At 41.8% G+C, this 24,304-nt stretch overlaps 1 protein-coding gene across 6 annotated transcripts in view; it reads left to right on the top strand.

Moving 5' to 3' along the window:
* Positions 1-19,943, top strand: part of RNF145 (ring finger protein 145) — a 52,946-nt gene extending 33,003 nt beyond the window's left edge. For all 6 annotated transcript variants that reach the window (XM_054841553.1, XM_054841558.1, XM_054841559.1 and 3 more), the window contains 7 exons: positions 4,501-4,736; positions 8,186-8,361; positions 12,207-12,347; positions 13,873-14,055; positions 15,927-16,074; positions 16,785-17,141; positions 18,294-19,943. In XM_054841553.1, coding sequence (XP_054697528.1) covers positions 4,501-4,736; positions 8,186-8,361; positions 12,207-12,347; positions 13,873-14,055; positions 15,927-16,074; positions 16,785-17,141; positions 18,294-18,737 — 1,685 coding nt within the window. In that variant the 3' untranslated portion in view covers positions 18,738-19,943. The remainder of the gene's footprint in view (positions 1-4,500; positions 4,737-8,185; positions 8,362-12,206; positions 12,348-13,872; positions 14,056-15,926; positions 16,075-16,784; positions 17,142-18,293) is intronic.
* Positions 19,944-24,304: the final 4,361 nt, after the last annotated feature.

Below are 24,304 nucleotides of genomic sequence, written 5' to 3'. Positions count from 1 at the left end.
TTGTAGTGCTTTTGTCAATGAAAATGTGCCAGTATTTATTCTTTATTGGCCTTATAGATGAACACTGTCATTGTCTTATAAAAACTGGTGAAATAGATTTGTGAGTGTATGCATGGGACTACAGGCTACTTTTTTTTTTTTTTTTTAAAGGAGTCCCAGGGATATTTCTAATTAAAGAGTTAAGGAGTAACAAGTCAAAACTACATTTAAATTGTGTTCGATTAATGGCAGAGGAGATTTCTCTACCTAAAAATCCAAAATAAATCCTGAAGAATTGGACTTTCTAGGCTGTTTCCTTACCCTTTGAACTTCGGAAGAGAATAAATTCAGGGTTAAGGTTGCTACGCCATACCATATGTTGTACTGAGAGGATATTGGAATACGCACAAACACCATGTGTATTTTAAGATAAAGCCTGAGACAAGCTTGAAAGAAAAATCTTCCTTAGTTCCTTTCACTAAGATCTATGGTTTTCATCAGATTATGACAGATTTAGCCATGTACTGTTGGCAAAACTCAGCTGCTTTCTGTTTACTTCGAGCTGCTACTGGCAGATTAAATGGGTTTACTTCTTTACAGTGTGTTAGGTCTACTGGAAAATATGCATCTCCTGTTTGCCTGCATCCTTACTTTCAAATGTGGCATTTGTCTTTGCTTTTAATATTTTTTATAGAAATAGCACTGGTATTTTTCAAGGAAAGGAAATGTTCTTTAGATATAATTTCTTCTGTCCTCTGAATTTCTAGATATTTTGCTGTCTTGTCAAATGATGCCGAAGTACAACTAGAGCCTTTAGTGTATTTCTATGAGAAAATGTTTGTCATTAGTCCTTCGAATCTCACTCAGGTGCAATGCAGTGTCCCATGGTAAAGCAGAATCCCTCAGAGCGCTTCACAAAGTGGCGGGCAGGCCCAGGCAGGGAGGGCATCAGGAGGCATTGTGTCATTCAGTAACATTTAGACAGCAACTAAACCAAGGGTCAAACCCATGATGCTTCATCCGGGTTTTAATATGGATTAAAAATAAGTGAGAAGATTATAACTGTTTTTATCCAATACAGTTTTGGGTTGTAATGGGTGTCAGACTAAAGTGTCCCCTTATTGTAATTGTTTTTCAGAAGTAGGTGCTTGATTATACTAGCAAATGTGTGTACGTTAACATACTTAATATCCCCATTATTAATTTCCCCTGTTCTATTAAAGCCAACTTAGGGTGTAATTTTAGCCTTGATGGCAAGCAGTCTTCTTTGGAGAAGACCTGTGAAAGTGGATTATGAGGCTTGACAGTGTTTTGTATAAATATGAAATATTTTCTCAAATTTGTTGTATACAAAGGTGTTTACCCAGTGCAATCTGCCATGTCGCAGGAGTGTACTGCTCTGAACTGTGTCGTCGTCACAGCAAAATGAATATACAGGTGCTTTGCTCCCGTCTTTTTCTTACATGTTCTGCCAGAGTGTTGTGCTGCAGCACTGTTGACAAAGGCACTGAGGCAGGTGCATGGGGGAATAATCGTGCTACTAATACAGCTCTGGTTCCTAAAGTTCTGGTCAGAATTAAGGGGATGATGTACAGTACACCATCTGGTTCACAAATTTAATCTTTGTTAATGCTTTTATTCATTAGTGCTTTTTGAATGGGCTCTCATAGTCATTTCTTCCCCTGGATCTAATTCAGTCTGATGACTGTTGACCAGGGTTACTAATATGCTGGATGGAAGAAATAGATGCCTTTGAAGGCTGCCCCTTGGATGAGTGTGCCACTTTGTGAGCATGTCAGCTGTGAATGTTACAAAGCTGCATGGTTTTGGAAGCAATGCTACCATGAAGACTTGCTTTTTCTTACTGCACAATAATGGGATTATATATTAACTTTCAGACATCCTGTTTTTTGCATAACAGTTAACGATGTAGCCAGGGAATTTGTTAACATCAGCTTTTTAAAATTGGAAATGAAATAAAGACAGTTCCCTACTGAAAGTGGCTTGAACAGTGGCTGTAACGCGTAGGCTTTTTTGTTGCACACTTTCCATTAGCTTACGAGCTGAGAGGCTTTGGCTACCTGTCAGCAATGTTTAATGTATTTGTGGAGGTTTTGGGAAGGGAAAAGAATGAGCAGGAACGTAAGGCAATAGATTTCTTCCTCCTTGCCTCGTTCCCTAGCAGAGGAGCCTGGTGTCCTGCAGGAGGATTTCAGCTGTCGGGTTCTGTGTGTGGCAGTTTTCAGTCCATGGCATTTAAGTTTATGGAGTGCAAACATTCAGCTGGATTTGCTAGTCTTAGCAGATAGCTAGACCATTAAAATATTTTTATGATCTGATATGAGGCACAAACTAATTTCTTCTGACTGATCCTGCTACATTGTGTGATGACTGATGGTGTACTTGGAGATAAACTATGATCTACTGCAGGGAGACATTGTCTGTCCTGAACTAAGGTGCTGCTACCCTGGTTTCAAATGGGAAGTACCAATCGCCAAAAGCTTCATTGGAGGTATTTTCAGGCCCGTCCTGAAGGGGTTGAGAATTGAGAAGCTGCAGACTTCAGGAAGCAGATTGGGGCCTCCGGAGAAAGTGCTCCATATATTTCCTTTGACGGTGTACAGTTCTCCTTCCCATGACAAGTAGCTGTTGGTTGGTGTTTAAATTAAAAAGGTGGGACGGTCAGAAAGTTTAGCAGGGATGACCAGCATACTCAGCACATCGCTGTTGGAGGAAAGCAGGTTTTGTTCTTGTGAGATTAAACTAGACTCAGAGGTCCTATTTTGTGATTGGAGAGCGCCGGATTTATCCCAAAGAGTGGTGGATTGTTTAACGTGATGTTGTTACAGTATTTTATGTCAGATGATGACACTTAGTAAATCCTGAAGAACATATTGGATGCTGGTGTTTGTATCACTTTGTGTTTGAGCTGGGTTGCCTTAGTTACCATGAGTCGCAGAAATCCTCGCAAGCTGACTGTGCCAGGCTCCTGAATATTACAGCACAGCAGTGTGCTGGTGGTATCTTAAATAGGGTTGTAGCAATGTGTGTGTGGGCAGAGAACAACAAAGCAGAGGGAGAATGCTTCAGAGCTGGAGTCTGTTGGACTTTTTAAAAGATGAGTAGAGTAACTTTCTCTGAGGCTTATAAGACCCAGTATGCTGATAGTGTCTTGCTAAGAGCAAGGGTGCTTGCTCTGAAAAGACATATGCTAATTCAAAAACACATCTAGCAAATTGACAGTAGGACTTAAACTTGAAAGAGGACAGTGTGAAGGAGGGAGAACTTTGTATGCTTAAGTAGTAGAGATCAGAGATTGCTTTCAGCTCAGTTGCAGTTATTTTGAAAGCAGAAGTCCTTTCCTAGGTAGGGAAGCTAGGCAGAATGAAAGCAAAACCCTGGTACTGTTATTTCTCCTCTTGAGCTTCCCTCCTCAACCCATCCAGAAGGGCTTACAAGGTCAATAAGCTTATATGACACACACATGGAGTTAGTGCTGACCTAGAGATGTTAACAGCCTTGATTTTGCTACTGTGTTTTGCTAAGGCTAACTCCTGGTTTTAGGAAGAGTTGTGAAATGCAAACATTGGTGGAGGTAGCTCCAAAACAGAGCATAAGCACTGGGGTTTAGTACTGTGTATTGCAGCTTTTGGATGTAAGCTAACATGGATGGTGAACAAGGTTCTGCTTTTAAATAATATGCAATAAACATTTTCCTTACTGCAAAATAATGAGTGAGAATTGTTCTTATCCAGGCAATATGCATTTTGCCCCATTCCATTTTCTCTGAGATAAAGGGTACGACTTCCAGTGTCTCTTACGGGAGCAGTTATACTGGAGTGGTCTGCTCTAGAAATACCACCCTCCAGATCTCTTCATATGTGGGAGAGATGTGCTCGTGCTTGTGTCCCTGCCAACTGTTAAAGAGAATTTAGTTGTTAATTATCTGTCACTTGCAAGCTTCAGTGATAATTTTGAGCAACTGCCTCAGGCATTACGAAATTATTGAAGTCTCAGCTGCTGACCTGGCTGTTCTGTTGGTGTTCTTGGCCAGTAGTTCCTCTAGACAGTATAAATATTGTTGCTTTTTTTGCACAGATAGGGACGAAATAGTAGTATAGCTGGGCTTCAGAAAAGCTACTGCTGTGTATACAGATACTGATGGAATTTAAGTTGAACTGGGGATGTTAAGGAAAAAGAGGGATGACTTGTTGGGTTATCCTCTGCATGATTTATTCCTGGGACTTTGTATTAATCTGAGTATGATTCTGCATGCGTGTTGGGTTTACATCTCACTAATCTGTAAAGTGAAAGCAGGCACTTTGTGTAACTTGAAAATGCTAACTTTTGTGACCCAGCAAAAGACACGGAGGAGCCTGGTTTCATAACAGATATGTCCTAGTTAGAACTGTCATAATGTGCTGGATGTTAACTGTGTTATGGAAAGATAATGTATTAAAATACGTTTCTTCCTGAAAGGGATAATCAGCTTTATTATAAAATACTGTGTTGCGTTTTCAGGTCAGCTGGTGGTATGTACGCTCTGCTCCTGCGTCATGAAAACAAAACAGATCTGGCTTTTCTCTGCTCACATGCTCCCTCTGCTGGCACGACTTTGCCTGGTCCCTTTGGAAACCATTGTCGTCATCAACAAATTTGCCATGATTTTCACTGGTTTGGAAGTTCTGTACTTTCTGGCGTCAAATCTTCTGGTGCCCTATAACTTGGCGAAATCTGCATACAGAGAGCTTGTCCAGGTAAGACAGAGAATGTAACAATTTTATTTTTCTTGGCCTAGGTTTTTTGGTTTTTTTTAATCCAGGAAAGCAATAAAAAATACTTTGGCTGTCTTCTATGCAACTATATGTGTGTGTGTGTCTGTTAACTCATGCTTTCTCAGCAAACGAAATCCATAGCATCTTCTTTCTTTAATTTATGGTATCTTATAATTTTGGTGAGCAGTTAAGACGTTAGCCTGAATTATGCTGCTGCCCAGCTGAGCATGTCCACTTTGCCTGGACTTTTCTTAGTCCTTCCCAAATCCAGGCTAAAAGACAAGATTGTGGCAGAATGGAATTTATTTACAGCCTCATTAAGTGAGCAAGGTAATCCCTATGCATTAATTGTAGTAGCTGTTCATTTCAAGAAATGCCTTCTATATGAAAAGCATTTGTAATTATAGTAGTGTTAAATTGAGAGTAACACTAAAGCTGATTTTGACTGTAATAATCACTGACTTACAGCCAGTGATTTGTAACTTGCAGACAGTGATTTGAAAGGTCTGTAGTATTTTCTTTACAACAGCAGCATTGCTGAGACCTCCAGCAAAAGTTAGCAGAAACAGAGAAGACTGATCTGACATCTATTTTGTTAATGCTTTGCAATCTGATACATATTTAGTTGAAAAGACACTTTGTTAGTGGTACATAAACATCACACCTCACATTTTTTATTTAAAAATAAAATATACGTGTATATGCATCCTTCTGTATATTTCCATATAAAGATTGATGCTTGCTTGACTTTTGACTGACCTGCTATTTCAGCTCTCACCACTTGCTTGATTTTTTTTCAAGCCAAGCCACTGTTTTTCTGCCTTCTGCTCTTCAGTTCAGAAGCAGTCTGAAAACTAACTTGTTAAGCTCTTTCAAAGCCCTCTTTAAAGCTGTTCTTTGCTGTCGTATCTGTCATACACAAACAAAAACTTGGCAGCAGTAGGTGTCTGGTGTGCCAAGGTCTCAGCCTGTCATGTTGATCATTACTGTCTGGTTATTTATTTTGTATGTAATTGGTCTTTGGAGCAGGATTATCCTTCTGTGTTTGTACAGCACCTAGCATGGTCTGATCTTGTCCATAACTAGCTTGTAGATTTGCTGATTAAAAAGTAATTCAGGAGCTAACTGGCAAAACTTCAATAGCCTTGTTTTCCAGTGAGAATTAGAAAATCATACTTACTGTTTACTTAGAGTGGTAACATTTGGGGTAAAGCAGTTGCATGTCCTTGTACAGCTCAAAGACTTGCAACAGGTTGGAACCAGCACTTCCATTTTCCACATGCAGAACAGATGCGGAGTTTAGCTTCCTGAAGTCAAATTCAGATTGGATTTGAGAATCATGCATCTATTTTCTATTAGACGCTTATGTTTAAAACACTTCAACATCTTATGAATGGTTTAATTGGAAATGCATTCCAGGTTGAGGGAGGAAATAGTTGTTTCTTTGCAGATGTTTTTTCTTTTGTTTGTCAGAATCATATTCTAAATATAGCTGTTACACAAGTCTCCTCATCTTTAGGAGTGCTTGTCTCTCTCCCCCCCCCATTTCAAATCATTGCATGCCAGACTGTATTACAGTGTTATGATCAGGAGGAAGAAGTATTCCTTGTACGTGCCTTTGGACGCTGATCATAATCTTTCTTCTGACTTTTTATGCAGAGGGCATAAAGGTTTTTTTTTTCCTTGGGAGTACAGAGAAAATGGCAGAAACTTCAGAACGTGGCACTGGATTTATAATAGAGTGGTGTATCCTGCTTTTCTAAATGCATGTAGTAGAGAGTGGGTTGGAATGAAAAGCTGTGTGCGAGTGGTTTTTGCATTGTATTGACAATATGGGAAAATGGGATTTTTGTTTTTAAAGAGTTTGCTGCTTTTGCCTATGTTCCTGAAATAGAACAGAAGAAACTTGGGTTCATAGTGTGTTCGTATAACTGGCTGCAACTCCACTACAAATGAAGCTTAGTATGCTTATTCCAAAGGAGGATATTGCCATTTTGTCTTAAATGTTTTCCTATTTGTATTTCCATTGCTATAATTTTGTGCAGTTGTTAGTTTTCAACAATGCCTTCATCCTGGTGTTTGTGAGCTTACTACTACTATTTTAGGCTGGATTTGATTGCTGTTTTGATATTGGGGCAAAACTTAGTTAATATTGGGATCTTAAACACCAGGAGTGTTTCCTGAATGCAGCACTGTAGGGGAGACAGCCCTAACAGGTGGACTGAGGCAGCTTTTGTGCATGTGTATTTCAGACTGTGGCTAATGGTATAACTTAAAAGCAGGTCCAGAACCTTGGCTGCATACTTGCAGCAGAAGATGCCAGAAATACCTTACGGTTATGAATCTACATTATGAGCATAGCATGACCCTTTTCCGATGTGGTGGAGTACTCTGCCAGGAGCTGCATAGGATTGCTTGCATTGGTCCTAGGCCAAGGGAGTCTCCTGAGGGCAGAAGCACTTCCTTCACAAGTCTGTGTGCAAGGCTAAAAGTGGGGGCTTGGCACCATGTCCCTGCCAGCAGAATATCTCTTGTCCATCAGCTGCAGTGCATACTGCAGCAGGTCCCGTGAGTGTAGCATCCCTCAGGCTTGTCATGAAAGACTAAGTAGGCAGCTTTTTAAGCATTTGCTAAAACTTGCTAGCCATTATGGGATTGTATGTCATTGTGGGAAGCAGATGGTGAGGAAATAGTAGTTATAAGTGATTTCCTTTTGACCTTTTGCATTAAGTCCAGCTATATAAAGTTCCAGCTTCTTGGAAATGACTGCATTGTAACTTAGTATTTGTAATACAAAAGAAGTAGTTTGAGCTTCAGAGTCTTCTGAAATAACTCTTAAGCATGAATTTCAAAACACTTGGTAGATTAGGAGCAGTCAGAAGTCTGGTACATGTGTAGGTTTTTTTGAGTTACTTAAACATAACTGAGGTATTAAGTTTTTTTCCTTAAAAGCAGGTCAGCAAAGCAGATTTGCTGTGATGTGGCTCATATTTCAGTATCTAGTATGTGCATGACTTGGCAGTAGCTGCTGAGAAAACAACCTTGCTGTGACTTAAGCTGGGCAAAAAGGTCTGAGAGGGTTCTGCATGAATGGGAGGCACGTATGCTTGCCCCTCTGGCTGTGAGTGGGTGCAGTCAGCAGCTCCGAGCCTGTTATTCATAGGAAGGGGCATTCGGCTGGTCTGATAGTTTGCTGCACAGTCAGGTACTTCTCCCTACTTCGAGACAGACAGTGATAATATGTCACTGCCGAACCTGGGCTCTCCCTTTGTCAAACTGTAGTTTGATGTACCTGCTCTTTTCCTTTGGGATGCCTAATACCATGTGAATTATCCTCAGCTTCCTTGTGGCTATATTGTTGACTATTCTTTTGTTATCACATCAGAGGTGCTGTGAACCAGTAACAAACCACATTTTTGTGTCTTGCCCAGGTGGTGGAGGTGTATGGTCTCCTGGCTTTGGGAATGTCCCTGTGGAACCAGCTGGTCGTCCCAGTTCTTTTCATGGTGTTTTGGCTTGTCTTATTTGCTCTTCAGATCTATTCCTATTTCAGTACACGGGATCAGCCTGCCTCAAGAGAGAGGCTCCTCTTCCTCTTCTTGACAAGGTAATTAACTGGTCTGCAATTAGTTGTTTTTCTGCTTTTACTGTCTTTTGGAAATTAATGTTTGTGCTCTTTTAGAGACTAGATATGTAGATTGGCTTTATTGCATTTGGATACCGAACAAATACTTGTCCTTATCACAGCAACCATGTATGTAAACCCTGTTAAGCTTGTCCTTCAGAGGTGTGGATCCCATTCAGAACAGACAGCATTAGTAGAACTTGGGAGAATTCCCAAAGAAAGCAAAATGTTTCTTTGATGAGGGGATAGCTATAATTAGAGCTTTGATTCAGAAGTTGCTTTCAGTATACAAATTGGTTTTAAGTCTGAGATGCTTCAGCTGAAGTTCAGTCCAACTGATACCTTATTCATGATTGTGTTGCTTTCTGAGCCCTATATGTCTTATTGCATCATTCTGATGTGGGGCACATTCTCGAGTTCATCCAAGCAGCCAAAGTACCCAGCTCCCAAAGTAACTTTTGAGCGCGGTGGTTATTTTGGCAGAGGTGTAAAGATCTTGAAGATACCAAATTCCTAAAAGCTTTGTAAAAACTGGTTATAAGATAAAGGAGAGAGGTCTGTGTTAGTGCTGTTATTGAGAGAAAGGCAGCATTTGAAGGGTTCTTCGGGTGGGAACCTATGTGCCTTTGTTGGCTGTTTTTTAACTAGAAATTACAGCACACAAAAGGGAGTGGGAAATGTAGTGCAGAGAGGAACTGGGTGTGTTGCAGCAGGTGGGTTAGGCACATTAGATGGTGTAATACTGAGATGGGGAGAAAAAAGGTAATAGTTGTCTAAACACACAGGTGACCTAGGACATGTTTTTTGGAGACCGTACATCATTAATTCTTCTGTTTGAGTAGCAACTTGAGTAACTTGCTCATCACTACAGTTTTCCAATCAGACTTTCCAATTGCTTAGCTTTTTCTTGCCTCTCTGAGTGTGTGTATCTGTCTATGGTACCATAGCGTAAGCTGTCAAAATTTATTATCATTAAGGAGAAATGCCAGGGATTTTATTGCATGTAGTATTAAAATTGCTTAGTGTCACACTGCATTATGTAAAAGCACTGACTATGTTACCTGGTTGTTAACAAAACCATTGATGTCTGAAGTTTTTTCTCCTGTTCATCTCTGCTACAATTTTAGTTTCGTTACGATGGAGTACTGCAGTTAGCAGAGGTGGGGGAAGCAATCCTTTTCCTTGTAAATAAGTTGAGTTTATTCCTACACCAAACTGTGACTTTTCCCATTCATGGCAAAACAGGGAACTTCCTTTACAGACTTGCATTGGCTTGATCTATGAGTGAATGAATACCGATTTATCTCTGTGAAGTTCTCCCTGCAACTGGAAAAAATAGAGAAAAATTATGCAAATGTTCTCAACATTCTCAGCTCTGTCACAGTAGAAAAATTATAAATGCTTATTCATCTTAAAAGTACAGACTCAGGTACTACCACTAACAGCCTCTTACCCCTTCGGAGGGAGCTGAAATACCTTGTCAGGCTGGTTAATAATGTAGAGCTGGCTGTTTAACAAAATGGAAGAAAAAAAAAGTGCTCTTCCATTAAAGGGAGTGAAGCCTGCATCTGTGTCCTTTAAGTGTAATGATTGCTTAAAATAGTGTGGCTGGAAGTCAGGTGAGAGCAATTGGGGTGTGCATAATAGCTATGTCTGATTTTCGTAAGAATGTCAGAGTGGCTGCAGTGGGTGAGACCAAATACTGATCTAGCCTAGGATCTAGTTTCCAGCAGTGGCTGTAAATGAGTACCTGGAGAGACACCCATCCATAATGACAAACAGGACTCTTCCTAGTACTCTTGGAGTCCCACATCCAGCTTCAGCTGTCAGGCTGCATTAGCTGGATATGGTTAATATGTATTCAGTAACCCTCAAAAGACTTCTCTTCCATCAATTTGTACTTTCTGCTTTAAACTCATGCACACTTGTGGTGTCATTTGAAAGATCCTGAGGCAAGGAGTTTCACAGCTCAACTTGGTCTGTATGTTGAAAAATGCATTTTGATTGTTTGAATCCATATAGTTTAATTCAGTGTCCCTCAATTCATGTATTTGGAGCGGGGGGGGGGGGGGGGGGAAGGCAAGAGATCAAACAGTTCTTTTCTTTTAAATTGAGAGTAGCATAGGTCTCTTGTCCCAGACTAGAAAGCTCTTGCTTGCATGTTTCCTGTTTAAAAACTGTTCTGTACTTTTCATTTTCCTTGTTGTTCCTCTCAAAATCTTTTCCATGGGTATGTAAGTGCTGTGATTTTTGAGAAGCCTTGAAGAGTTCAGCTCTTTGGGACAATTTCTAAACTTGTGCTTGACATATAAACATAACACTGAAAGCTCCCCAGGCTTCTCTTTGAGCTCTTAAGCTCCTCTGGGACCATTGCATAGCAGATCATCTGGAAATAAGTTTAAGAAGGGTACTAAAATTACTGTGACAAAAAAGGATTGGGCATCAGGTAGAAAAGCCAGGATTCCTGATTTCTGATAACTTATTTTGAAGTGAAACTTGGAGTTCCTTAAACATCCTACAGAAATACTGGCTTTAAATACTGCGTTTCTCACTACCTTGACTGGCAGGAAGATTTAAAAGCTTTTTCAGCTCTGCTTGATTTGGTAAACAGGCTGAATTTGAAGGCTTACCAGAAGCACTGCAAATAGTCTATGTAAACACATCAACATTTTCTGCTGTGAATTGCTTTCAAAGGAGATTTCCAGTTAAAGAAGTCATTAAAAGAGACAAAGTAAATGTTTCTTGGACAAGCTTTGTTTATTTTTGAAGCATATGCTTCCTCAAAACTCTTTTGTCTTTTTGTTCACTCTTCAGTCGGTTAATTAGCATGGCATGTTTTTGACCACCATAATTTCTCTCACTAGACTACTATCCTGGTGAACAAGTGAAGGTTATTTTCCCCCCCCCCCCTTTTTTTTTTAATGAATGGGGATGTCAGTGTATTACCTTGGATTACATATGTGAGGATTTCCAGATGTGTAATCCCAGGCTGACAGCTGGTTCTTTACATAGTGTTGGGGCATGCAGTGCACTGCACTCCCCTTGTTCTGGCAACGTTGTGTTTCAGAAGCCCAAGTATGCTCTGAGGCTTAGGCTGCTCCAAATATTGCAGTGCCAGGATCAGCAGAAGAGCAGCTGGAGGTGAGGGAGATGAAATAATGCAGCTATTCTCAGCATTGTCAAATGTATCTGGGGTCTCAATCTTTGGGACTTCACTGCTGTAGCAAAAGAGAGGAAGAAGCCTACTGAGGGAGAATATTCTTCACTGTCTTATTTTGCTGCTTCTGGCTCAGCTGTTTGAAAGAAAGGTGTTGCCTACCTGAACCCAATGGGAATGCTACCGAAAAGCCCCCAGTCTCCCAATAACATTTGTCAGTTTGATGTTTGTTTGTGCTGTTGTGGATCTGAGTGGAAAGTGCCTTAGTGAATCCATCTGCTTTAACTCTGTTTCTGGGAGCTGGCTGAAATTTCAGCGCGTAACCTGGGTGCGTGGTGGCTGTCGAATTGGCGGTTGGTTGTGAACCCCCTGCACAGGCAGGACAGTGCCACCGTGTGGCACAGCGCTGTGGGGACCGCGGAGGTACCGTTAGCTAGGAAGCTGAGATGACAGTGTTTCTGGGAAAGAAGCAACGGAATACCTCTGTCTTTTTCTTTTTGTAGGAGGATTCTGTGGCTGTGTAGAGCCTTCAATATTTTCATGAAACCAATCCAATTTTGCTTTAAAAAAACCAGCTTGCACAGTTAGCAGGACAAGAGGGAGAACTAATCCTATTGCTTTTAATTGAAAGATATTTTATTTTTGTTTCTTTTCCCCTCTCTCCTCCCAGTATTGCTGAATGCTGTAGCACTCCATACTCGCTGCTGGGCTTGGTCTTCACAGTCTCTTTTGTTGCTTTGGGAGTTCTGACTCTCTGCAAGTTTTACTTGCAGGGTTACCGAGCATTCATGAATGATCCTGCTATGAACAGGTAAGTGCCTTGGGTCTAAAAAGAAGCAGACAAAAAGGGATTTATATAGAAATACACGGGTTGCATTGCAATTTTTTAACTTATGAACTCCTGGGTATCCTTGACAGACTTTTTGTATGTCAGTCTGTGTGTGCATTGAAAGGACTTGAGGTGAAAATACAGGTTGTCACAGAGTTCTTGGGAGGTGGTTCATTTCTGTAACAAATTCAGGGCTGTTAGTTGGGATTTATGATTGCACAGTTTGATTGTCCTAGTGCTTTCTATTTCATGAGTCACTAGAAAATTTTCATATGCTTGGATAATATAAACACTTCGTATTTCCATTTCCTCATTTACCCTGTAGTCATGTGTGAAACATTACTCATCTATGAGGCTTAAAGCACAACATTGTATAGATTGCCTGTAAATTACTGTGGGAATTAGTCAAAATATAGAAACTGCCTTTTCTTAGCACTTCATAGAATCATATCATAGAATGGTTTGGGTTGGAAGGGACCTTAAAGATCATCTAGTTCCAACCCCCCTGCTGCAGGCAGGGACACCCTCCACTAGACCAGGTTGCCCAAAGCCTCATCCAGCCTGGTCTTAAACACTTCCAGGGAGGGGGCATCCACAACCTCTGCTTGTCTCAGCTTGTCTAATATGAAATTGAGATCCTAGGTATGACACTACCTTTCTCAGTTGTTCCAGCCCTTGACTCTATAGAAAGTTCAGACGATGTGCAAAAGAATGTTTTACATTTTGGATTCCAAGATGTGGAAGCAAAAATGGTCTAAATCAGGGTTGCCTGGGAGCAGTCTACATAAAAGCATCTTTTGGGGAAGCATGCAGTTCTGGGTTATCCGTACTTCAACTGCATCAAATACTGGTGCTGAATTGTGGTCCTCAGAGGTATTAGATTCAGTCTGGGGTTCCAAGCCAAAAAGAAGTGGACAGCTGTGTTTTCTATTGGTACAGAGAGAATAAACTGATAAATGGCTAAATTGCTGATTTGCCTGAACTGGGCAGCAGATGAGGTGTTGAGTCAAAGATGTTGGGCCTAAGGAGACAGGAGGGCAGTGATGGGGAAATAAAGCAGATGGAGAGGGTCCTCATAGTGATCGAGGAGTAAGGCTGATTGGTGCCCAGGTGTAGACGCAGCAGCGCTGCTTCGAGCTTGTGTAGGCAGCACTGGGGCTGGCGGGCTCCTCCTTTTACGACACAACCTGGGTTCTTGAAATGCTTTGTGCTGGGGGGAGCTCTGTCATTGAGTGGTGTCTGCTGGGCTGGATGTAACCCACATGCTGCTAGTCAGGAGCAGTGCTCTGAAACCTGCTAGTTCCTAATGCCCAACACTTCAGCGTTTCTGAAAACATTCCTTTCTGGTTAAAGCCTTAGCAGGGACATCAGTAAAAGCTAAAACCAGTGACACTTGAAGGGTTCTGGCAGAAACAGCTTATTTCCTGGTATTTCAAGATGTATTTTTGAACCAACATTGGCACACAAAGATGTGATTGATTGTTCTTTTGACTCTGTTGATCTGCAGGGGAATGACTGAAGGAGTCACACTCCTGATCCTGGCTGTGCAGACAGGTTTGATTGAGCTCCAAGTTGTGCATCGGGCGTTCCTGCTCAGTATTATTCTTTTCATTGTGGTGGCATCCATACTTCAATCCATGCTGGAAATTGCTGATCCCATTGTCTTGGCATTAGGAGCCTCAAGGGACAAGTAAGAGACCGATTTCCTTAACTGAAAGTTACTCAATGCTGTTTTAAGGGGTGATAAACTAGTAGTTGATGGCCTGATTTGGAGTAGCTTATAAAGTTACCCTGTATCTTCTGTATGCAGATTTCTAGTCTAAATTCTGTAGTTTCCCCCCCTCTATCCTACTCCCTCCAGGGCACACAGTGGTACCTTTCACCATGCTGTGTGCTGGCAAACGGGGGTGACTTTGGTCACCTGCCCCCGCTCAGGACTGCGTCCATCCAGCCTGTGCAAGACTGTGCTGTTCTGCAGCTACTCGCTGCCCACTCCGAGTATGGCGCTGTTCAGTGGTTGCTCTCCCTAGCAAATCCAGGACTCGAGGGCCTGTGCTCTGCCCACCCACACTCCATTGGGTGGATTTCCAGAATGGTTTTGCTTAACCTCCTCTGGTTTGGGTAGGTTTCCTCCTAATGCAATCATCTCAGCTCTTGAGGATAGGAAGCTTCTGGGAGTGACCTTGTATTAGATATTGTAAAACCTATTTTTTGTGAGGCTGTGATCCCCAAATGATAGGGTTTAGTAGCAGAAAATAAAGAGGTGGAAGGCTTGCATTAGTGTACCAGATGTTCTGATCATGTGGGATTATTGTTAAGTTTAATTTGTGTTTTGAAGAGCTGTGTTGGTATCTGGTGTTCTTGTATTAATCTGTTTGTATCTTTGTTAATTGCTTGTGTCTCTTCCCTTTCTGTAACCTGTAAGTGAAGAAATAAAAGAGAATGTTTGTTTATGTGTAGAGAGTTTGTTTAGCTTAAAGGCTACTTGTAGCCAGTGTGTTCTGCCTGCAGAGATGTTAACTTCAAATATAGTAACAGAGGGAAAGGGAGTACAGCCAGGATATGAGCATCTGCCCAGCTTAAACAAGCAGTCTGTGGTGATAGCGAGTTTTAACTCTCTTCTGCCAAATCTCCCGGGCAGTTCTAAATCAACTAGGATCAGGATAAATTCCACTTCAGCTCTCCCTTTCTCCCTCACCCACAGACACAGAATTGCAGACCTCACAGTAGTGTTCTGATGTTTCTTCAGACTGTATTGAATTAGCCAGTTTCTGCTGCTGTCCTGTCCCCCCAGTACTTTCACTTTTTCTGAACCTCATTTCCAGAGCTCCAGAGCTAAATGAGGTTAAAATACAACCTGAGGAACATGTAGAGGTAGTATAGTAAATTACTGGAGATATTCTGAAAGCCTTCACAAATGCATGGGTGTAAAAAGATTGATGGTGTGTTTAGGTTGGGGAGGAGATTAGGAAGAGGTAAATGATAGGAGCAGAGTAAGGACTGGCAGAGATGAATGTTCAAGTCCCACTACATTTCTTCTTTTGTGATCCCTGAATTGGGGAATATACTTCTAAAGGTAGCAGTGGTGATAAAAGGAAACCTTTTCCCCATGCATATTAGCAAAAAGACATAAAGGAGTTGTAGTAAGTGTATCGCCTGGGAGAACTCTGTATAGAAAAGTGTACAAACAGTAACATACATATTTAATAATTTTCTTTATTTTAATGGACTTACATTTGAAACATTGAGTATCTCAGATACTTAATATGCCTAACCACTGACTTGAACCATTATGACAATTACTGTAGGTGCATTTTTGCGCATAATCTTTGTCTTTCTATTGAAAACAGCAAAGGTCAGATGAGATGGAACTTTTTATACTGTATGTGTTGTAGGCATGCATGCTGGGAATGAGATTGTGCCCAAGTAAAATAGAGACTCCTTTCAATAAGTTAAAGCCTTGCAGGAACATCTAACTTGCCTACATCCGGCAGTCAGCCTATTGTTATTCTGACACTCAAATCTGACTTAAAAAATAAAAACCTATTGTGTTGTTTGCAGGAGTCTGTGGAAGCACTTTCGAGCAGTCAGCCTCTGTTTGTTCTTACTCGTGTTCCCCGCGTACATGGCCTACATGATTTGTCAGTTTTTCCACATGGATTTCTGGCTGTTGATCATTATCTCCAGCAGTATTCTAACCTCTCTTCAGGTAAGAAAGTCAGCCCTGTAGTAACTGAAACCCTGCCTTAACTGTGATCCTGTTACCCTGGGGGGGAAATACATGATGAGAAAAGAACAGAGATGATAGAAGGGCAGAACTACAAGATAGGATATAAAATCTCTTTCTTTATCCTGTAACTGAGGCTAAAGAGCTCCTAGGGGTGGGCTGAGAACATAGATGAATGCAAGTCTTTTTCAACTCGTAAAGCCAGAAGGCTTTTGAGGGTATAACTATCACAGTAAAAAGTTTGGGGGTTTTGTTTGGTGGGTTTCTTTTTCCAGAGTACTCATTTATGTATCAATTACTTAGCTATGGCTCTTTGAAAGCAATTTGATGTTCAAAACACAGTAGTGTAAATACAGGAAATGTTTTGTACTATGAGTATTTGTTATAACTTGGGGTTTTTATTATTAAATTAAATCACCCTTCATGATGATCGGTGCTTTTGTTTAATCGACTCAGCTATGTTCTCAGGGGAGTACAGAAGGGGAAGTACTTTGGAACAAGCTTAAATGCTTTGCAGGAAAGAGTGACTTTTAGTTGTCTTGAAGTTCAGCAACAATTTTACTACTTTGGGGCTTGCCTGCCCTCTGTCTGATTGGGGAGCGTTACGTATGCAGAGCTCGATGGGCAATGCCAAATGACTTAAGGTCCAGTTCCGAATTGAATGCCGAGCTCATGGTTTTGCACTGTTACAGGTGCTTGGGACACTCTTCATTTACGTTCTGTTTATGGTGGAGGAGTTCAGAAAAGAACCTGTAGAAAATATGGATGATGTGATTTATTATGTAAATGGCACCTACCGGCTGCTGGAATTCCTCGTCGCTCTCTGTGTGGTGGCATACGGTGTCTCAGAAACGATCTTTGGAGAATGGACTGTGATGGGTTCTGTGATCATCTTCATTCACTCCTATTACAATGTGTGGTTGCGGGCCCAACTGGGGTGGAAAAGTTTCCTGCTTCGCAGAGATGCTGTGAATAAGATCAAATCACTGCCCGTTGCCACAAAAGAGCAGTTGGAGCAACACAATGACATCTGTGCCATCTGCTACCAGGTAAGAGTGGAAGTGTCAAAAGATTGACTTGAAATACCTCTGGACTGTACCAGTTCAGTCTGCAACTAGTAAAATGTTACTGGAATTACGTTTGATGAGTAATATTGTGCTCAGTAGGTTACTTGAATTACCCAGTTTTCTGCTTTGTGTAAATTGATTTGGAGTGCTGTCACTGAGATAATTTTTATTAATAAAGAGAGAGTTTGGATGTATTTAAACTTTCATTCTTTTTCCTCCAGTTACACAACAAAGTTGTGTCCTTCAGCTTCTTTGAAACCTCTTGTGTTTGGGTTGAGCTGGTCTCAATAGTGACAGCAGATGTGCCCTTTCTTCATTAGTGGAAGATTTTTGTTACTGAAAGAAAATGTGTGCTGAGTAGCTGATCTGTTAGTATTTGGTAGAAGCAGCTCAGTCTCCACAGACATTGCTATTTCCACTTCATGTGCAATGTCAGTTTTATAACAGAAACCTAATTATCAAAAGGTTAAGGGTCTTTGTAATCTAAGCAGATGTAAGGAGGACCTTAGATACTACTTTCAGCATTAATTTCTTTATCACACCTCCAGCTGCAAAGTCTCTTTCTCTTGGATAGAAATTGTACTTATGTATGACAGCAAAAGAACCACCCTAAGATTAGTGGTGTGCAGTTGGAGTGTGATTGGAATGATTCCAAACTTGATACAAATTCTTTGAAGAGTAGAACTACTGGTGCAGGTTGAATGCCAGTGTTTGAACCACCAGACTAGTGATATGTGGATCTTGGTTGACAGAGTCGGGGTGTTACTTCATTTCTGGTTTGCTATTGTTACTTCTTGTATCTGTAAGTGTGCTGGTTTTGACTTGCACAATTGTTTAAGCCTACTAATCCTGTGACTCTCATCCTACAAAAGCTTTTATTTAAGTGTAATAATACCTTATAAACAAAGCTTTTTGCCTAATTTCTAATCCCTGTAATAACAGCCAGACCTGGCCCATGTTTTAATTGTGTGTGTACTTGAATGTGGAGGCTTGTTGGTATGAAGGAAGGAACGTTCTCTTCCTTGCCTGTGGACTGCTTCTGTCTTCTCTGTGGCTAGTGGAACCATTAGGTGTATGGGGTGAGAGGAGAGGAATGGGATTACAAATAATATGATCTTTCTTTGTGTCTTTCAGGATATGAAAACTGCTGTAATCACACCATGCAGCCATTTTTTTCATGCGGGTTGTCTTAAGAAATGGCTGTATGTGCAAGAAACCTGCCCTCTGTGCCACTGCCAGCTGAAGAGCCCTTCACAGCTACCGGGACTGGGACCAGAACCAGTTCAACAGCCAAATCCGAGTGCAGAGCAGAATACCAGACCTGGAGATGCAGCTGAGCCTCCTGGTGTTGAACGTGACAATGGGCCAAGTACAAAAGACAGCCCCAGCAAGAGCAACGAGCGGATTCCTGATGGACAGGACAGCCTGGAGGGCTCTGCTCAGATGGAGGGGTCCCAAAGCACAGGCGGTGACCCACGCCCGTGTGAGGCCAGCCAGGGAGCGGCCTGTGCTGCAGAACTAATTGCAGCCCCAGAGGGGTGCCCCGCTCAAGACCCAGGGGTTTGTGTCCAGCTCTGAGGTGACAAAGGATGACAGGGGAACAAACACATTTCAGAGATCCAAGTTTGACTCAGAAGAAAACCTATCCTTCCACAGCTGTGAAAGAAGTTTAGCTATTAATGCTGGTCAAAATGTAATCCCCCATGCTGATTTTTTGTGGGCTGCTTGGTAGAGGTAACTCCAGTGAGATGTAGTAGAAATGACTCCAGAAGCTCTCCGAACTGCGGGCATAGGAAGGATGTCTGGAAATAAATTGCAGTGCAGGAGTGTTTCAAGACGTAGGTGAGAGATAAGAGGAACGAGAGGTCTGTGAGAGGTTGTAGACAGATGGCCAGAACGCTAGCTTTTGTTTTGGGCAGGCAGAGGGTGTCGCATACAGCCATGTCCCAGGGTACCTGAGGGTGTTAAATGCAGTGAGTTGCCACTCTCTGATTGAGGTGCAGCTTTGGTTGCTGGCAATTTTTTTATGGCACGTAAGTAAAAAATCAAAGATTTAACAGCAGTGATTGTACTAGAAGGTGGAAGCACTCTTAATACGTCATGTGTATGCTTTGGGTGTTCTTGGTGGGGCAATTGCATTTGAATTTATGTAATCTATAGTGACTCTTGACTTTTATGACGGAGTCTTCAATATTTTGATGTATATGAAACTTTTGCTAATACTGGGCACAGTGTGGGCTGCATGAAGTAAACTAAAGCTCTAATGAACACTTTGACCTCTGCTACCACATGCAGGAGGACAGTGGGATGAGTTTTAGGGCACAGATAGAGGCCTTGCAGTACTGTGCTGTGTAATGTTTAATTCTTGCAGCTGAATTAAAACAGTGTTAAACTCTGGCAATATTTGCACTTTGGGAATGAGTACATTATTGTGTATGATCAGACTCCGCAAATGCCACTTTTAAAGCTGTTAATAGGTTTGCACCTTTTTTCTTTGACAAGGACGTGTCCATACTTCAATTTTTACATGCATCATGGCTTCAAGTAGAACTAGGGACTGGGGTGGGGAAGTAAGTGGGAGTAGGGGGGCAGGCAATTTTTTTATGTGATTTTGATATGAAGAGAAATTAGTCACTTATTTATACGATAGGCTTGACTCAAGTGTTTTTCAAAGTCGGTATTCCTAATGTGAAATGTGATACTATTTTATTTTTAGTAGTAAATTTGGATGTAGACTGACAGACATAGCTGAATGTCTTAATAAATTACATTTGAAGATTTTTACACCTGGTTATGTGATTCTTGTACTGAAATTCCATAAATTAAGTATGTGTTGAGACGCTCTTCTGCAATAGCAGCTCTATATTCCCCTTGGAGATCAGTGGAAACTCTGATGCACGCACTCTCCCCCGTTTCCATTTCAATGCTGTGTGTCACGGTGGTACCTCCTGGCCTCCTCTGGTTCTTGCCACCAGGTCTTCGCCAATACAGACAGAAAAACAGCACAGCCTGGAGGCACATCTGCTCCTGGAGGCCTTGTGGGTGGGCCGCCTGCTGCTGCTGAGCCCCAAGCAAAACCCAAACCTATTTCTTTCTCACCTAGCACAATGGAAATATCGGTTACACCATGCTTTGATTCTGTATCTGTTTTGTTTTCTTGCATGTTGATCAGAAGTTAGGTTTACCATGTGCTTCACTGGTCATTGCAAAGTTTTTATTAAGGGCTGGGTGTGTTGGGGGGCGATTGTGAGAAACTTTTTCTTGAACTCTTTAACTCCTGTTAATTGGTGGTCTGGGTCCTGCTCTTCCATACCTGCATTTCTGTGGAATTGAATCTTTCTCAAAAATATGTTTTGTATGTGTCCAAGCTTTTAACCTACGTTATTCAGACTGCTTCCATTCTAGCTACACTTAAAAGTCTGTGGGGGCAGGAAATGGGGAATTTCTGGGCAGCGCTGTTATGGGGTGCTCTTTAGTATTGTGAAACAAAGACTTCCCCTCAGTTCGCAGAATGTGTTCTTGAAGGATACTCTGTTAAACCCTGCTTGCTACCCCCAGGTGCAGAAAGATGGCCTCAGAAGTTCCTCGCACCAGTGACAGGAAGTTTTTCCTTTGTGTTAAGATCACCTCGCTTCCATGTTAGGGAGCAAGCAGTACCCCGTGTGATTGGGAAGAGGACATGAGGAGAGCAGCTAGGCTTGGTCATGCTGGTGAAATGAAAAATTCAGATACCTCGGTGAATGCAAGGCAGGAGAAGAACTTGTGCTTCTCTACGGTATTCACATGAGGGCAGCAGGGAATCACAGGGGTCATCAACTCCAGTTCATTGCTGTCCCACACAGTATGTCACATCATCACTTTCATAAATATAGGAAGTGGTGTTGAAAAAGTAACAAAAAAATAAGATTTGCCTTCACTGCTTATGCCGAGAAGCTGTTCCTCAGCCTGACTGATCTCTTGGCAATGAACCTTTTAATTTCTACCCTAAATTATTCATAGCTAATTGGTGATGCAAAAGCTAAAGAGGAAAGGGCTATGGATTTACACCGACACCGGTAAGACGTAAGTGTGCCTGGAGACTGCTCGTTAAGAATCAACAGGCCCACAGCAGATTCAACAAATGCGCTGTCTGCCAGGCCTGCGGATCGGAAACGTGGCTGTGGAGCTGGAAAGGAGCCTGAAGGACTAGGGAGGTACGTGCTGTCATTTAGGAGAAATGATGCTGCAAGATTCCCGCTGGAGCGAACCGAAAGCAACTGTTCTGTGCTGGAGAAGGTGCTCCAAGATGTGGGGGCTCAGGCAGTCTGGGCAGAGCTCTGCCTCCTGCCAAGAGGGGCACAATGAGGTGGAAACAGCTCCGATGCACCTTTTTGGCTGTAGGAAGGATATTTTCAAGAGGGAGAGGAGAGAAAGGAGGGGAGGCTGCTAGCTTGGAGAGTTCATAGGAAAAGGGCTTCTCTTGAAAGATGAAATTTACCTTTGTTAGGTGCCAACACCATTACAAAGAGTTATTTGTAGAGAGTGAGCTGAGGTGGAGTGTGTACATTACTGCAGAGGTAACTGGTTAGTAAAATCTGCTGGACTAGAAAGTTCAAGGAGGGATGGGTGTGTGTTCATTTTTGCTTTCTTTTTCCCAACTGAAAAATGCTGACAGAATACCATTTTCTGAAAGACTAGGGACAGCCAGCTCTAGAAGGAACTTAAAAATTTAAGTCTGCAAGGAATGGAGGTGGGTGGGAGAGAAATACTGATAAGCCAAGCAGGCTGCACCTTACGGGTCAGGAAGTGCAGGGATGAAGTGAGAACTGCCAAAACTCACGCCGAGTTAGGTCTTGCAGAAGAAATAAACTGTGTAACTTGAAGGGGGACAGGAGAGAAAGAGGGAAGGCTGCCATGGGGGAGCAGGGAGGTAAGGAATGAAATGAACCTTCTGTCTCGATGCTCTGTGGAGCATCTGGGTGAACGCTCCTGACCTCTGAGCTTTGTCTGGTACAGAACTCCCTCTTGGACATTGCTTGCTCTGAGTTGATTTTCTCTGCAGCTGTGCATGAGTAAATGGGGAAAAAATGCTTTTTGAGTGTTTATGATCAGTGTATAACTGTAGGCTGAGGCTTGAAATCATTTTCATGTGGAGTCCTTCTGATAGTGGTGTGATTGACGAACACTTGGACTCGGAAAGATGCTTCCAGCTAGGTGATATAATGGGAACAGTTGGGAATTTTATGGCTGGTTGGGTTTTTTTGGAAATGGGAGCACTGATGACATGGTGTGATGGTGTGTGTCTAGTCAGTCCTGTCGAGTCTCCCAGCGCTGCTGATTTACAGAGTCCGTTGCTCTGGGCTGAGGGAACTGTATTTAACAAGGTGAGGTGACTCCATGAGAAGAGCAACCAAGCCACTCTGGCTAGGAATTTGAGTTGAAAGCCTTGATTTGAATTGCATTGCCCCCGGCTCCCTTTGGCTTTTGGCTATTTTGCAGCAGAAGAATCTATTTCCTTCCTTGTTCCTAGTGAAGCACTTCATTTTACGCCAAGGCAGAGAGTTCTTGAAATGCACAAGGTTTTCCAGCGTGGGAAAATCTCTTCATTCTGAATCCCCTTCCTTCCTGATTAATTTTAAATTCAATTTCTAAGTTACCTCAGTCCTTTTTCTAAAATAGACCAGAGTTTGGGCTTAAACTATCGGAATGTTTGAGAACAAGCTTGTAGCATTTTTCCTAACTGGCAGGGACAGTTAAGGAGTTTGATTTCAGTTGGTTCAAAATTCAAATTATCTCTAGCAAATAAGATATAAGAAAGTTGGTATCGGTGTCTAAAAAACCAAAAACCACACTTGGGAAAGAGAACTGGCTGTTTGAAGTGTGTTATGTTGTTGGGAAGCCAGCTGCATTCAGAATGAAAGTAACCAAATTAGAGTAAAACTAGTTGCTGGATTTTGTTCGGGTCAGGAGAGCAAACGGGAGGAAGCCCGCTCGGTTTGATAGCAGGCAGTACGTCATGGCGCGGTAATCGCTGGGTTGGAAGTTCTCGAGAAGGAACGAGTCCATGGACCGCTGCTGGTTTTTGCTGCTCTGAGGAGGGCTGTGGAGGTGATGAGTGGATTGGTGCTGGCTTTTTTCCTCCTGAGTGTTAAATTTGTATGAAGAGACCTTCAAATCATTTTCCAGCACTACTTTTTAGTCTCTGCAGTGTCTGGAGCTGTGGCGTATTAGCTAAGTCTGTCCTGTAAGAATTGCTTATTCTAAGTCTTGCCTGTGATGTCACCCCACAAAAACATTTGCAGGAAAGATTGACAAATACATTTCCTTACTAATCTCTCTGGCTTTGCTTGCACTTATAAAGGTGTCAGTAAATGCAATTTTAAACTCAATTTTTCTTAGAGTTACAATACTGAGTTTAGAAATGAACTGGTCCCCGTTTTTGTGATATGCATGTTCCATCACATTAAGGATCAGAGTTCACTCCCCCACACCCTGACGATATCAGTATTCTTTCTGACAATGCCTATTTCTTTTAACTATGGCTATTTTACACGTTAGCACCCTGCTGGAGTCCATCCAAGGCCAGAGCTGCGGTGACTTCTCTCCTTGGTGCAGTTTGCTGCAGCACTGGACGGCTGTGCCTGGGAACGCCCAGTGGGGACATGGGAACTCTGGCCAGGGAAATTCCATCTGTTTTCATAAAAGAAGTTATGATTCAGTTGACAAACCACTCAGCAAATGTATTTTGTGGCTCTAAGGTATTGATTATTCTCCTGAAAACAAACGCTGTCTTTTAGAGAAAAAGGTCGCCTGCAAAACTTGGTGAGCTCTCTACAGCTTGGAGTATATTAAACAGTGCCAAGAGAGCATATCTGGTGCACACGTAAACCTAAAGGTGACCATTGTGATTAAAGAGATAAGATTAAAAGAAAAAGAATTTATATGCATAAGCAACTAATCCAAATAAAAAAAAATTTGTATGTGTTAAAAGTAATTAGACATGATTTTTCCCAGTGGTTGCCATTTCCTGGAAGCTTATAATCCACATCCTTAAATAAATCTGGTAGCTGAAACTCTCTTGGCTAATACAACAGCCAAAGACCAGATGATCTGCAGAAATTTGCAGCAACAGATGTGAAGCCTAGGACTTCGATGTGGATAAATAA

This window comes from Grus americana, chromosome 14 (genome assembly GCF_028858705.1).
Source record: "Grus americana isolate bGruAme1 chromosome 14, bGruAme1.mat, whole genome shotgun sequence".
Lineage (NCBI taxonomy): Eukaryota > Metazoa > Chordata > Aves > Gruiformes > Gruidae > Grus > Grus americana.
This window is presented reverse-complemented; position numbering and strand designations above follow the sequence as displayed.